The 14,930-nt window shown below is 42.2% G+C and overlaps 1 protein-coding gene across 1 annotated transcript in view; it reads left to right on the top strand.

Moving 5' to 3' along the window:
* Window positions 1–14,930, top strand: part of CNTNAP5 (contactin associated protein like 5) — a 442,467-nt gene that overhangs the window by 389,062 nt on the left and 38,475 nt on the right. Inside the window, exons 18-19 of the mRNA XM_019554532.1 lie at window positions 3,414–3,653; window positions 5,994–6,218. Coding sequence (XP_019410077.1) covers window positions 3,414–3,653; window positions 5,994–6,218 — 465 coding nt within the window. The remainder of the gene's footprint in view (window positions 1–3,413; window positions 3,654–5,993; window positions 6,219–14,930) is intronic.

Here is a 14,930-nt window from a genome sequence, read left to right as displayed (position 1 = left end):
GATCTTTCGTTGCCTCTGGGCAGAGGGCATTGCAGCAGGTGTATGGTCTGAGGCTCTGTGCCACAGTTACCGGTGGTTGAACCAGTGGTATAACCTCACTTCTTCATTACTTCCTGGGAATATCCGATTCTGATACGGAGGTGGTTGAGACATGGCCACCTTTACCAGGGTGTGTCAGCCCCTGGCGGCAAGGACTTGGCAGTTGGAATATGCATTTGTTGTTTTATTCAGTCTCTCGTTCCACATCTGTAATCATCTCTCCTTGGGTATAGCATCGAGAGATTGGGTCCTGGTGAGGAACCTCCTCATGACTTCAGATGTTTGTGAGCTGCGGGATGGCCGTACAGCAAGTGTTTCACATCTTCGGTTTGTCTTGATCAGACTATCCTGCTGGCCCAGTGCTCTTCTGATGTTAGGAGGAGCGATGCCAGCCAACAGGTACACACTGTTTGGGCAGGGAGGCTTCAGACAGCCTGTGACGCTTCGGCACCTATGATTCAGAATGGGGATCAATGCACTCAGCATGTACAGATCTCGCCCACACAAGGCATGCATACTGGGCAGAGGAGAAGCCAGAGCAATGGTTTGGATGGGTTGAGGGGCTACCTCTCCATTTTGAGCTGGTGAGCTTATAAAGGATGTTGTCACGACTGCTCACTTTGGCTTTTGGCTTCACAATGTGTTCTTTGTATGAAAGGGTTCGACTGAGGGTGAGTCCAAGACCAACTAGATTTGGACAGTGAGATAGTGGGGTCCTAGACCATGTCATGTTGAGTTGGTGGTTCACCTAATGTTTTTTTTCAGATGGAAAGCACATACTTGTGTTTTTGCTGGGTTGGTGCATAATTGCTTTTCCATGTAGTATGAGGTTAGGCCACTTAGGGCCTCACGTGGGGATTTTTCAGTCTCGTGCAAGCCAGTGTTTGGAGCTGTTTCACACAGGTCAGCTACATAGGTGAAACATTTCGTTTCCAAATTGATTGGTTGGTTGGTCATTCGTATAGATGTTATGTAACAGAGGTGCAGGTACGCTTCCTTGCAGGAGGGCATTCATCTGTCACCTCCATCTGATTTGCTTCTCATCCAGGTTGACGAGAAAAAAAAATCTGTTTTCAAGCAGGGTTTGTATCAGCTCTGTAAGGTATAGTTTTTTTGTCATCTGCAGGGTCTTGGGGATGAGTCGTCAGTGATTAACTGTATTTTAAGTGGTCTGTTAGGTTGAGGAACACAACTCCAGTGATTTGGCCTCTTTCAAAACCAACCTCAATACGTTGAGTTTGATTGAACTGTTGGTTTTCCAGGGTGAAAGCCATCCTGCTTAGAGATTAGGTGTCTATCCGTGTATGGGGCAAGCTGTTTGTGCCATTTGTATGTGCAGCACAGCAGAAAGATAGGCCTGAAGCTCTTGGGTCAGATGGATCTTTCTCTGTCTTTACAAGTGTCACTACCTGAGCATGTCTCCACATCTTATGAATTTTTTGACTGGCTGTGCATGAGTTGTACAGGCAGAGGAGCCATTCTTGCGTGTGGGGTCCAAAAAAGTATGTCATTAAGGCCGGCTGTTTTTCCTGTCTTCAGTGCATTAATGCCAGTATTCAGCTCCATCATTGAAAAGGGGCTTGTAAAACAGAGGTCTTTGGGATGCTTGTACCTTTCCAGTCTCAGGGTCTTTTTATTTGTGTTTGGTTCGGGATGACATTATGATGTGTATCTGTCTTCTGTGGGTTGTCACTTAGTTTATGTATTCTTGCCGATGCCTTTTTACTATTATGTGTCATATCAGTTGACTCAATCAGGGTCTGCCAGGATGTCCTGCATTCTTCTATAATGGTTAATATGAGCACCTCACCCATAGCAATTTTTCTTTCATATGACCGAAATGGTGTCCATATCTTTATTTTTGTGTGCTTTGGCATTTGTGTTAATTTGGGAGCTCTTGGCCATCAGAGACATTACCAGAGATCACTACATGGAACTGGCTGTCGTTGATCCCTGCCTGTAGCAATCACGTTTCCAGAAAAGGGGTCTATCGCCTGTAGTCATCGTATAGGCCAGTGGTTTGTAGAGTGAAGCTGGGGATGTAATTCTTGTGGCAGCCCCACAGGATGTTCTTCCTTGCAGATTTTTGTACAGCTTTTATGAATTGGTCATAGTTCTCAGGCAGTGCTTTGATGGTTTTGACTGTGGCATCAAAGTGTTCAGAAAGCCTTTCCAGTTGGCCTTTTAAAGGTTGAAGTGTGGGCAAAATGGCACTGTTATATGTGTTACTGTGGGTTTGATCTGAATGCCAATTGGTTGATGTTGGGAATGTGCAATAGGGTCTTATGCCATTTTATTACTTACCTGAGCAATGGTGTTGCTACTGAATATAAGGTCTGGGTTGTATCCTCGTTTCCAGTGGCCGCTGTTGAATGATTTCATTAGCTTTGGGTCACGAATCAAACTCAGCTGACATGTATGCAGATCACAGATGAATTGTCAGTTTGCTTTTGAACCAGAATCAGAGGTCAAGGTATAGGCAAGTTGCAGAAGTTTCATGAACAAAACATTGGCAATTGTCAAACAAAGCCTTAGATAATAAATGCAGCGGTGTTTTTGTGAACCAGTCTTACCGCTGTCGTCGATTAATTATTTTCTCAATCCAATTCGCAGGGGATAGATATTTTCATTGCAAATAGGGTAATTTCAGAGAAATCAAATATTAAGTAGACCATAGAAACTAAACTGTCATCTAACTCCCCAGAGCTTGTCTTCACCAAAAAGTGTATCCAAGTTATCAGGATTAAATATGATTACATTTCTTAGGAAAGACTGGAACAAAAAAGGGATCCCTTTCATTCATGATAAAGACATTTGCAGGCACTTGCATGCATGGGCAGATCCAGGATTTTATAAAGTGGCCTAGTACATCACTGCCATGAAGCGGGGCCGAGGCTGGATCCTAGTGCAGCCTGGCAGGAATGGCTCTGAGGAGCTGGAGACAGTGAGGACAGGAGAAGTGATGGAAGGGGAAGGGAAGTGCCACTGATCAAGGAGGGGAAAAGGAGGGAGGTGCAATTTTTACCTGACATAGAAATTGAAAAAGTCCTTGGCTGCTGCTCCCACCGCATGGTCTGAAAGTGGAAGGGGGCACAATTGCGCAACTGCACCTGCTCTGGATCCGTCCCATCTGCATGGAATTGCCATAGGTGATTTGGTCCTAGTCCAGCAGATACGCCACGAACTCCAGCCTCCGGACCTGAAAACCTGGCTCTGTTTGCTACTCCAGTAACATACTATAGGATATTATTGCTCTGTGATATATTTTTGGTAGGATCGTCACTGTGTATTGTTAATTGACCTGGTGTTTGCATTCGTTTTCCAGACACATCACAAAAATCAAGTCCTCTGCACTTTCTCTCTCTCTGTTTCAGGAGCCAGAGCTTCCAGACAAAAGGGCTTTCTAGGTTGCATCCGGTCATTACATTTAAATGGGCAAAAACTTGACCTTGAAGAGAGGGCAAAAATAACCCCTGGTGTCACACCCGGGTGCCCGGGACACTGCAGCAGTTATGGTAGCCTCTGCCACAATGGAGGCAAATGCGTGGAGAAGTACAACGGTTCGTCCTGTGACTGCACCAACTCTGCTTATGAAGGACCTTTCTGCAAGGAAGGTAGGTTGTACGCTTTGGTTTTACTCTCATTCCTTGTCAGCCTCAGGATTTCTGTCTTCCAGCCCTATCACAGTCCTCCTTGTGGCCCCTGTATCGCAAGGACATCTCCCTACATCAATTCCCATGGCTCGACTTGAGATGTTTTTGCCTCATTTGTAAACGAGGGATCGTCTCATTTGTGGACTTCACCAAGGGCCTTGGAAAATATAAGCAAAGCAGCTAACACTTCTTTACACTTGTCATTATTGGACCCTATTTTAAACTGTTTACAACTATGCCCAACATGAAAACTTTGGGCTGAAATGTTCAGGTGTGGTGCCTGCTTCAGGTTGAGTATTTTGGGAAGATTTCAGCCAGAGCAAGTTGGCCGCTTTTGAGAACAAGGACAGGAGAAACTGGTTTAAAAGTATCCCTTGAAATCTTGTCTTTACAAAGCTGTAGGGCCTGATGCTTTGGAGCAGGTGCTTGAGATGCAGCAGGAGGAGTGGCTTTTTGTGCATTTTGTCATCTCTTTGCAGCCAAAATAACACGCCTTTTGTGTGCAGTGCAGATTTGCCCCTGAGACAGCTGTAGGTACAATGAGGCAGTAAGGGGAAAATAGATTTCAGGGGAGTATCAGCAAGATGCTCTTCTCCAGCTTTCGGCAGCCGTTGCCGACTCAACAAAAAGAACAGGAAAAATAGAGGACATCTCTCTTAGATGAAGTTTTCTTCGGGGAAGGAGGAATGAATAGCTAATGTTCACCCTAAACTTCTAATAGTTGTAGGTCATATACAGGTTCACGGAAACGCATCACTTTCCACTGCTCCTCTCGGTTTGCGGACGCCACGCCAGTTATCCATGGGGTGGATCATCTGCTGCTAGAGACTGTCCTAGTTCTGTTGGGAGTTAGAATGAAGTTAAATGAACAGAGGAATTGGCATTAATATCACAATGGGCACTTTGAATACATCTTTGTAATTTATTAGAAAAGGGGTGAGAGTTACTAAAGATAGGAGTGTCCTATGGGAAAGTACCTATGGAATCGACATTAACCAGTACCTATAGCCATTGAGGGTCCATAGCATGAACCCTTGTAGGTGTAACCACTAGCTTGGTCAGCAGAATAAAGCAAGCCATTCACATGTCTAACTAAACCATTAATGAGATGCAATTAAACAAAGCACGGGGCCTGAAAGGAGAGGTTATAATGGAAGACCATACATTAAATAAACCAGATACACTTTATGATAGATTTATCTTAAAGTATTAGTAGCACTGTTTGATGTAACCGAATATATTGCATGTTATTTTGCTATGTCAATATATTTTTGTTAAGATCCTGAGATAATTTGTAAAAATAAAACAGCCTCGTCAGAGAAGACCGTAAGCTAAGGTAAAGAAGAACCAGGCCAGTGTTAAATGGCATTCTACCATGTGGAAGGAAAGGCGACAAGGGTACAAATCCCAAATAATAATTGACACTGACACCTTCCAAGTCCACGAGAGAGCTGGTTCAGTCCAGCTCCAAAAGTTTTGTGGAAAAAAAAAAGAAATTTAAATAAAACCAATCAGAAATCACTTATTAGAATATTAGAATGAGTCATCTATAAATATTGGGTATAGGCAGGAGAGAAATTTGGAGAATTGGGTAAATTCAAAAAGATCATGAAGATCATGTATTGTACATGCCACCCTTCTCTCACCTCTCAAGTCTCTCCAGCTAGAGAATCTATGTTGTGCTTTCATGGTTACCCAGATAAACTTTGGGATAAATGTTAGGTTTTTTTGTATTTTAAAGGGCAAGCAAACAAAAGGCCAGGCTGTAGACCTGTTTCTGCCTCTTTTATTAGGAGCTGCAAAGTTACCTGTAATGTGGGTAACAGAATCGCTATAGTTACGATGTGATTACTGGTTAAAGTCATCCTAATTAATTATTTTCTCTACCCCAGACAGTTGGAGAAGGGAACAAGCTCTCTCTAACCGTCTAGGAACAGTCACCATAGAGCAGCCATTCAAGGAATGTTTTGCCCAATTTTCCCTTCTGGCATATGCTCTTTTGAGGTGATCTGCCTGCATCTGCCGTGCCCAGGGAGAAGGCCTCCAGCTTCTGTACTTGGTTATCTTCTGCGGGTCCATACAGATCTGACTCCTTCCTTACCTAGCGTTTTTTGCAGATGGAAAGATGTGATGTAGCTCACTCCGATAAGATGGGCTCAGTGAAGGTCAGATCCAAGACAAGACTCGAGTCTGCACTTTTTCTCCAAAGATTTTCCCACGTTGAATTCAGGCCTACATCTAAGAGAAAAGTTTGCAAATGCAGCATCTGAAATGGATCTCTTGGTTTATATCTGTTTTCAGAGGTTTCTGCGCTGTTTGAAGCTGGCACCTCCATTACCTATGTTTTCCAAGAACCTTATCCAGTGACAAAAAATGCAAGCACTTCATCTTCCGCCATTTATGCAGATGCGGTTATGTCGAAGGAAAACATTGCGCTTAGCTTCCTGACAGCACATGCACCAAGCCTTCTGCTGTACATCAACACCTACTTTCATGAATACTTGGCTGTGATTCTCTCAAAAAATGGTAAGCTCTTATGACATGCGTCTGGGCTGAGGCCAAGATCACTATCTTGAGAGTTACCAGGGCGATGATACAGGTTTTGGGTGTAATTTAAATTTGGCTCTTTTACTGCAACTTTAACAGGTTCCTTGCATTCAATTCATATAAGTGGCCATCGCTCTTGTTTATGTCCCTTTATTTTGTATGCAGCGCAGTACTTGCTTATTTGGGCCTTGAATAATCATGTTGCTCGACCTTACCAGCCTCCTGACTTTTGTTTAGCAGGACCATATAGTAGCAATTCCTCACTATTTATTCACGCTGAAATCCATTAGGTGTACAGGATTAAAAAGATGAGAAATTCTGTGAGGGTAGATGAATGCCTGGCCCAGGAAGGTAATATTCTCTTCCATCTCTTTTGTTGTTGTGCGTGTAGTTTTTTGGGAGAGGGATGCAGTGCCAGAGCAGGTCAGATGTGGGAGTTCAAGCGCTGCTCTAGACTGGTGTCAAAGGCTGCCAGCAGTTGACACAGGTTTAAATACTTGTTCAGGCTGGGGGAAGATGGGCAGGCATGATGCGAGAGAGTTAGCCACATGACTCCAACATACGTCTCATTGGCTACAAAAATTCGTGAGCTTTAATTCACTATCCCAGTAGGGTTGGGTGATTTTGATCTGATGCTGCTTTTCAGCAAATTCTTTCAACTGCCTACAGCCAGTTGAAGAGTGCTCTTGAACACTAAATTCAGCAAATGTAGAGGCTTTTTTGGTTTTACAACTAATTCCATTCACTTCAAAACTGTTCGGCAGAAAATATTTGGGAGAGGTTTTGAAAGCTCCCAAAATTAGGAACAACGGTCCTATTGATTTTGGACTTGGGCACCTGAGTCTTATTTTATTTTTTTTAATGCCATCCTTGCTAAATATCACAAGCAAGCAAATGGCATCTTTGGGGTTATACGCAGTGAGTTTTGGTACTGGCAAATTGAAACTGGTGGCTATGTATATTGGTTATTCATTGCTTCCTTGCTTTATCCATGGGTACCCTTGTTGCTGTGTGATATATGTCATGTGTATACAGTATAGAGGAATAGGACTTTAATGCCATGATAATAGTTATCTAAGCAAATGGTCCAGACTGGTTGGACACTTTGTAAGTTCACATAGACAGAGCTCAGCCCAAACCAGCCTGGGCTCTGATTCTCAGTTAAGTAATGCTCTTTCTTCCACATGGGTCTTACAGTGAGTATAGATTTACATTTCACCTATTTAAACTCTCCTTTATGCTGCCACGGTGATGTAAAACCTGTGTTAGTTTAACAAGTCAGGCCTTTGCTCTTCATGAAATGTAGGATTCTGTAGCTTTAATTTTCAGGTCGTTAATTCAGGAAGGGATGGACTATTTTGTAGTGGCTGGAGAAATGAACTGGGTTCACTGTCTTTCTCTTTTCTTGTGGTTTCCAGGACAGCATTCTCCAAAGCAGCCTCTCATTTGAGGATGCCTGTCCACCAACAAATCCTATTTTCTCCACTCAGGATTAGAGATGCTCAGTGCCTCTGAAAAAACTGGGATTGAGGTACCTCAGATTGTGGGTCCAGAAATGCAGACACCAAAATCAGAAGTCAGTTTTGCAGACCCTGTTCACTGTACCTCAGTCTACTCATTTACAGGATAAGAATAACACCATTAGCCAAGGGACCTGAGACTTAACCGCTCTACCACTCAGATGTAAAACGTGGCAATATATGCCATACATTAGCGAGAGAGTTGGTATCGTTGACCTTGATCACTCTCTGTCAGTGCCTATTCACTTCCCCTATTAAATACTTTCTCCCTTACCTCCTCTGGCTCTTATGCCTTATTTCATCATTTTTTAATTTCATATCCCCCCCTTTTTAAGTCTTGTTGAAACTGAAATTATCCCAATGAAAATAATATTCAGATATGTTACTTTTCCCTCATGCAGGACATTTATGCTTGCTATAAAGCTACTGGACCTATGAATAATAATGTTTTTGCAGCTATAAAAGTGAATGTGGCTACTTGTATGTTATAGATTCTTTCTCTGGGCTATTTGCTGAGCACAGCACCATGTGCTAAAACCCCAGGTTGGTACCTGGTGGGTAGATTATTGGTTAAATAACTGTCATGGTCTTTGGTGAGGAGAGAGTGGCCATCTTATGTGTGACTGAACCATACTGCTCTGCATTTGCGACAGCTTTTGCACCTGTTGAGAAAGTCACATGTTGGAAGAAAAAATGTCCATATTTACTGCTTCAAAACAATTGCAGTCAATATTTCCAACCTCTCTAGGCTACTGCTAGCTTCTCTTGATAGTTTCCATATTCCATGAAATGGCCAGTCAACTCTCTGATCAATAAATATAATGTTACAACAAAAATGCTGATGATAATTAAGGTGTCCCCAGGATAAATAAATGTACATTCAAAATAGCTAAAGCATCCAAAAAGGTTGTGAATGCTTATGTTCTATTGAAAGAGATTTTAGGGAGGTTGAACCTGAGTAGGTATCTTCAGACCAAATCCTATCAAATGTACTGTGTTCGCTGCAGAATCAATGGAATAATTAAAAAAAATATATATATATATATTCCTAGCTACACATCTAAAAAGGAGGTCAGCTACATTCATTAGCATGCAACGATATTGTTATTATTATTACTGGCATCAAAATTGGTAGGCTCAGGGAAGTGAAGTGATGTGCCCAAGATCATTCAGTAGACCCATGTCAGAGCTGGTCATATAATTTAGGCCTTATTAAGTCTGGTCCAGTGGTCTATCCATTATCTGACTTTGCCTTGCCCTGGTAAAATCATACTGATGATCAGAATGTAACAAGAAGAGGTGCCTAATGAGTAAATTACAGTTATATGACAGGCTAGGCACCATCAGCAATCAAACACACAGAAATCACCACTCTAGATCACACCTGAGATCTGTCTCTTCCAGTACCTTGTCTCCGGTAGCGGCCAGCACCTAATGCTTTAGTGGGAGGTACGCAAAATCCTCAAATAGAAAATGATGGAATAAATTGCTACATTTATATAAAAGGTTTCTTTTTCACCTTTGTCAGTCATTGGCATATATCCTGAAGCATGAGAGCTTATGCATAAAGTTCATAGAGAAATTGAAGCGACTCAAAAGTTCAAATCACCAGAGTGTTGCCGTAGTCAACAGAGCTAATAGCATACCGGGGCACATTAGCTGATGCGTCACCAGCAGGGCTGAGGAAGTGATACCTCCTCTCTATTTGGCGTTGGTGACACGCCAGCTGTAGTAGTATTGTGTCCAGTTCTGGGCAGTGCATTTCAAAAAAGATGTGGATAATCTTGCAAGGGTTCAGAGGAGGGCCACAGGAATGAGTAAGGGCCTGGAGGACAAACCCTGTGCGGATAGACTAAGAGATCTGGAACTGTTAACCTGGGGAAGAGAAGACTGAGAGGGGCTTGGTGGTTGTCTATAAGTATATAAGGGGTGAATATCTGGAGCTGGAAGAAAAACTGTATACTAGAGCACCCCAGAGGAGGACCATACACTGTTAGAGGATGGTTTCAGGTTGGATGTAAGGAAGAACTTTTTTACCATAAGGGTTACCAGAATCTGGAGTAGACTTCCCAAGGAAGTGGTGCAGTGCCCAACTTTGGGAGTCTTCAAGAGGAGGCTGGACAAACACTTTGCTGGGATCATTTGATCTCAGCAGTATTCCTACCCAGAGCGGGAGGTTCAACTTGATCTTTTGAGGTCCCTTCCAGCCCTTAATTTCTATGATTCGATGATCCCATTTTCAAAGGCAAGTGTAGAAATTCAGATGCTGCATACTGTGAATTAAAACTTTGGTTTCTAAGTCTCACAGGCTCTTTTGGAAGTAGTACATAATGGCTAAGTACAAACAGTCAAAAAGCCCAAGGCTGAATTGATTCAATCTTTGTAGGTTAGTCTAAGCAGCATAGACTGAACCCATAAGCAAGTGAACAGACATTCACTTCTCATTCTGAGGATACAGCCACCTCCCTACAGTGACCCAGGCTAGAAGCTGGGGAGCGCTAGAGCATGCCTCCCTACTTGGCTGGAGCACACAGCTTGGGCCAAGGCTATCCCACCCACTCTGCAAGGGCGTGTGTGTGTGTGGAGGGAGGGGGGGTCGCAGGGGAAGTGCAAAGCATCCTGGGATGCATGGAGACTGTGAGTTACCCTGAATCTGGGGGGGATCTGGGAAAGTTCACTAAACCAATTTCACCTAAATCAGTGAAATCTGATACTACATCCATCCAGGTTTATGTTAAAGTGGTTTTGACGATTTTAAAAGTGGTTTATGTTCACTGAACTTCTGCTGAGTTACAGATCTGAATTGGTTTCCAATCACAGCAGTTTATATGTCATTTCTGTCCCTAGCCTATATCTCCTTGTCCTTGCCAACTCAAAAGTCTGTATGATGTAGCTGTGGATATTTTCCCATCTTTTTCCCCACACCCTATATGATTTGGTGCATTCCACAATGCAGAATATATAAAAATACGTAAAAATAATCTATCCCATGTGTGTATGTTGCTAAACTCTTGGAATCATTATCAAGTATTAGTATCTTAGTAAACTCAGTATCTTTAGTAATTAGTAACATTACAGTTACAATCATTTCAAAGATCACCTTTATTTGGTGATTTTCCAAAACCTGATTTTTTCAAGCATCGCATTTTGAGACATATATATGTGAATCAAATAGCAAAATGCCTATCTTACAAAATGTTAGTGCCTTAGTACAAGCGACAAAATCCAGGCACCACAAAATTATTCTGTTTTATTAAACATATCAAAATCTCTCCTTTTCCTTCCAGAGATCAGATGCATGACCTTCTGACCTTAGAGGAAATTAGGCAATTAGGTTATATTGTTCTGAGAAAGTTTCAGTGTGACTAAATGCATAAGGGCTATTGCTGTAATAGAAGGAAAACAGGTTTACTGATTTTGTTTCTAACTTCCTCTGTCAGTTTATAACAAAGAGTCATTCATTTAGCTGCAGGGACCTTCGTAAAAAGAAAACCTCTTTCTTGAATCCTGTTCCAAATTTATGATGTAACTTTCTTTTTCAAATTTCAGTGACTTTATTAAGTAATTATGGCTATGTGCCCTCCCCATACTGACAAAACCACTCACTTCAAACAGTTGATGGGGAATAAAAAATGACATAGCCAAAGATTAATTCTGTCAATTCGCTCCCTGAAAAGTGAATTAAGAAATATGGTGAAAGTTATTCTAGGAAATGATTTTCCAAACCTTTGATTTCCAATGTCATTGGCTTTTTCCGTGGGCACTGTGTGATTTCTAATCCAGAAAGACAAGAGATAACCGGCATCAAAGCAAATAGATTTCAAGCTTTCTTAGAATGCCAGAAACTTTATCTGAATCTGTTATCTCATCTCATGAGAAACTAAACAATGTGAGGGTTTTGGGTTTTTTTTCACCCTATTCTGTACCTTTTGCCACACAGGGAGTTCTCTTCTCAATTCCTCTTTTAGCAGAAGAGACTCTGAAATTGCACGGGAAAGATTAAAGATAGAAACATACGCCAGTTAAAAGCAGAAGTACAAATGAAACCAGCTTGAGTCATTCTCCTACCGGGCCTTTGATTTCCAACTTCCAGTAGCAGTAACTAGGTGAACTCAGCTATCCTGTTGTCTCAGGTCTTGAAATCCGCCATTCTTTTCAATAAATGTGTAACAAAAGACCAAATCCACAGTAGGAATAGGATAAATTAGCATGCCGCTGAAAAAAAGTTTAGGAGATACAAAGCAGACAGTTCATAGGCGAGGTTTTTTTGTTTTTTTTTAAATATATATATATACATGAATAATCCACTACAATCTCCCTCCATCTCAAAGTCAGAGGCAGGCTTTCTACGTGGAGCATTTTAATAGTACCTGCTGCTCTTGCTTGGGAAGCATATTCAGTTGAACCTGGAACACCCTTCTCTCAGTTGGAAGCAAAGACTTTTTTCATTTTAAAGCGAGACAAAGACTATAGTTTAGAGGGAAAACTCTTTGGAGACAGGTGTGGTGTCTCCTGAGTCTGTGCTTACTCTGTGCATAGTGCCCATTGCTTTCTGTTCACTTCCCACAGTGTAGTCCCAAGCCATGACGGGGGCTTCTTAGGTGGTGCTAGTGGTGGAGATGAAGATGATGATGATTACAATAAATCAAAGGCAAGGGTATAATAAGCAATACAAAGGAAAACAATCACCAAAACTTATTTACACAGTCCACAGTTCCTTTTGTGTGTATGACCTCAATCCTCCGTTTCATGTATCAGAGTAATCATATCTGACTCTGTGAGCCATGAAGTATCATGCCATTGAGGTCTGGTGCCACATGAATGATTGTGCTGTTACATGACTAATGAAGCATGCTTACATTTCTATAGTCTCTTAAAGTTTGGAGTATTGCATTGGTCTTTACAAATGGGGTATGAAGCACTCTTTACCTACCATTGGGATACAGTGTAGGGAAACATGTCACTGGGTGCATCTATATGAGACACTAAGTGTGCAGTAGTGCGCTGGGCAACCCCCTCCCCCCCCGCCAATATGCTATTGCACGGTAGTATTAGGCTTCTGCACAGTAAGCATCTGTAAAAACCCATGCACCAGTGCTACTATGCAAGAGCACCATTTTCTGTGCACTTGCTTATCTTAGTACGAAACTTAATGTACGGTAACTATGACGCATTAATGAATACGTAGACGGGCCCAGTGGCATGCAAAGTCGGTGACAAAACCACATGGAAGAGGTTGTGTTTACCAGGTGAGCAGTAGGGGAAAGAGGTCAAACCTGGGACTAGGAGGTAAGAATTGGTCTAGGGCAGTGGTTCTCAAATAATATCCAGAAGATTTCTGAAGAGTGCTTGCTGGTTTTTCATAGAGAACTGGCTATTCATGGGGCTCTGGCCCCTCTTCCTTATTTCTGGCTGCTCTGATGTATGACATTCATGAATATTTGCCAAATACTGTTTTTGCTGACAAGGGATTGCTGGCATTTAGCATGAGGGTTATCACGGGAGCCAGCCAATGCAATTCTTTTTGCAAAGTGAGGTGGTCGATAATAAATGGCAATGCAGGGGAAAAAGGACTTCTAAGGCCAGAGATCCACTAGCCAATTTCTCTGCATAAATTTGTTCCATACTGTGAGAAAACTTAGGTTAGAAAAAGTCTCCCAGCAGCTCAGAGGTTTCCTTATCAAAAAATGGTGGCATGACATGGAGCTTGTCACAGTAGCTCAGAGAATGACCTTGCATGGGCGAAGAAAATGGAGGAGCTGATGAGGATTTTCTGTTCAAATCCAGCTATAAAACATCTTTGAGGCAGTAGGTGGACTTGGCTAGCAGGCATCCAAATGGGCTTTGCTTTAGCACACGGTATGCCAAGCCTCTAAGTCTGAAAGACTTTTTCAGAAGGAGAAACAGCCACAGATGCTCTGCCAAGGACTCTCTTTGGCAGATTTCTTTATCTGCTCTTAAAGGAAGAAACAGAAAGGGCAGCTTCATTAGCTCAATCACAGAGATTTTTATACTTGCCGAGAGCATCGCAGGTTACTGAAGGGTCAAGAGATGCACAGGAGACTCAAAAGTGAGCAGCTAGGGGAATGTAATTGGATTTTATAGAGCAGGAAAGGCAGAGCAAGCAGTTTGTAACTGATCTGTGCGCTGCGCACATAGACTGACTTTGAACATCTTGGCATCTGGGATAAAGCCCAGGTCCACTGGCTGCAAATAAATAGGCCTCTACCTCTTGAGCTAACATGAGGAACTTCATTAGCTCCTGCTAAACTTGGCTTTTATCTTCTGGAAATCATCCAGTAGAGGGCTTCTTCCTGCCCAGACCCTCCAGCTAATATGTTGCTGATGACAGATCATGTTTCATCTCGTTGCTAAATTCTTGACGAGTCAACCTCCGCTGGCAGTGCAAAAGGAGTACGTGTGCAAGCTATTACTTTTAAAGTGAAATCCCAGATTTTTGCAATCTTTCATAATTTGTGTGTGTGTGGGGGGGGGTGTTCAGGAGGGGTTGTTTGTTCTTTTTTTTCCTGAAGAGGAGCAAAGCCGCAGAATTGCTTTTGCACCAACATCTTTGGCAGAAAACAATCGCTGTGCTTCGTGCTTGCTAAAAACAACAAATTCTTGAAACAGATAAGTGCAGATTACAAAAATGACTAATTTGGCAGGGGTTGGGTTAGCAGTTCTGATGGTCACAAGTTCTGCTCTGGGAGAGGACATGTCCAAGGCACAGAGAAATGGAAATGTTTGCACTAAAGATATATTGGCATATACTTTTGCTCCAGAACTGGTGTCAAAATGAAACTAGTGTATAACTGGCACACTATTATCATTACCTGAAACCGTCTTAGTTTTGTTATCACTATTAGTCATAGTCTCCCTTAAAACTCGTGAGCAAGTTATTTTTTGTAAGCAATAGATTTGCTGTTCACTGTGAAACTCATACTTTCCCCTGAGGCTTCGCTAAATATCTGATCTCTAAAAATCAAGATTTGGGCCAGTATTGCTGTTGTGCGAATCAACATTTTCCAAGCATGGGAGCCATCAAAGCCAATGAAACATTAGGTAATGATTAGAAGGACCTAGCGACAAGAGGAAGAAGGCCTTTCCAGGGGATTAATGACCAGCTGGGCATTCTTGATGGACCATGACACAAGCAAAGACCATTAACCTT

This window comes from Crocodylus porosus, unplaced genomic scaffold (assembly GCF_001723895.1).
Source record: "Crocodylus porosus isolate Cpor-Errol unplaced genomic scaffold, CroPor_comp1, whole genome shotgun sequence".
In the NCBI taxonomy this organism is placed as follows: domain Eukaryota; kingdom Metazoa; phylum Chordata; order Crocodylia; family Crocodylidae; genus Crocodylus; species Crocodylus porosus.
The sequence above is the reverse complement of the archived record's forward strand: the minus strand, read 5'-3'. Positions and strand labels throughout refer to the sequence as shown.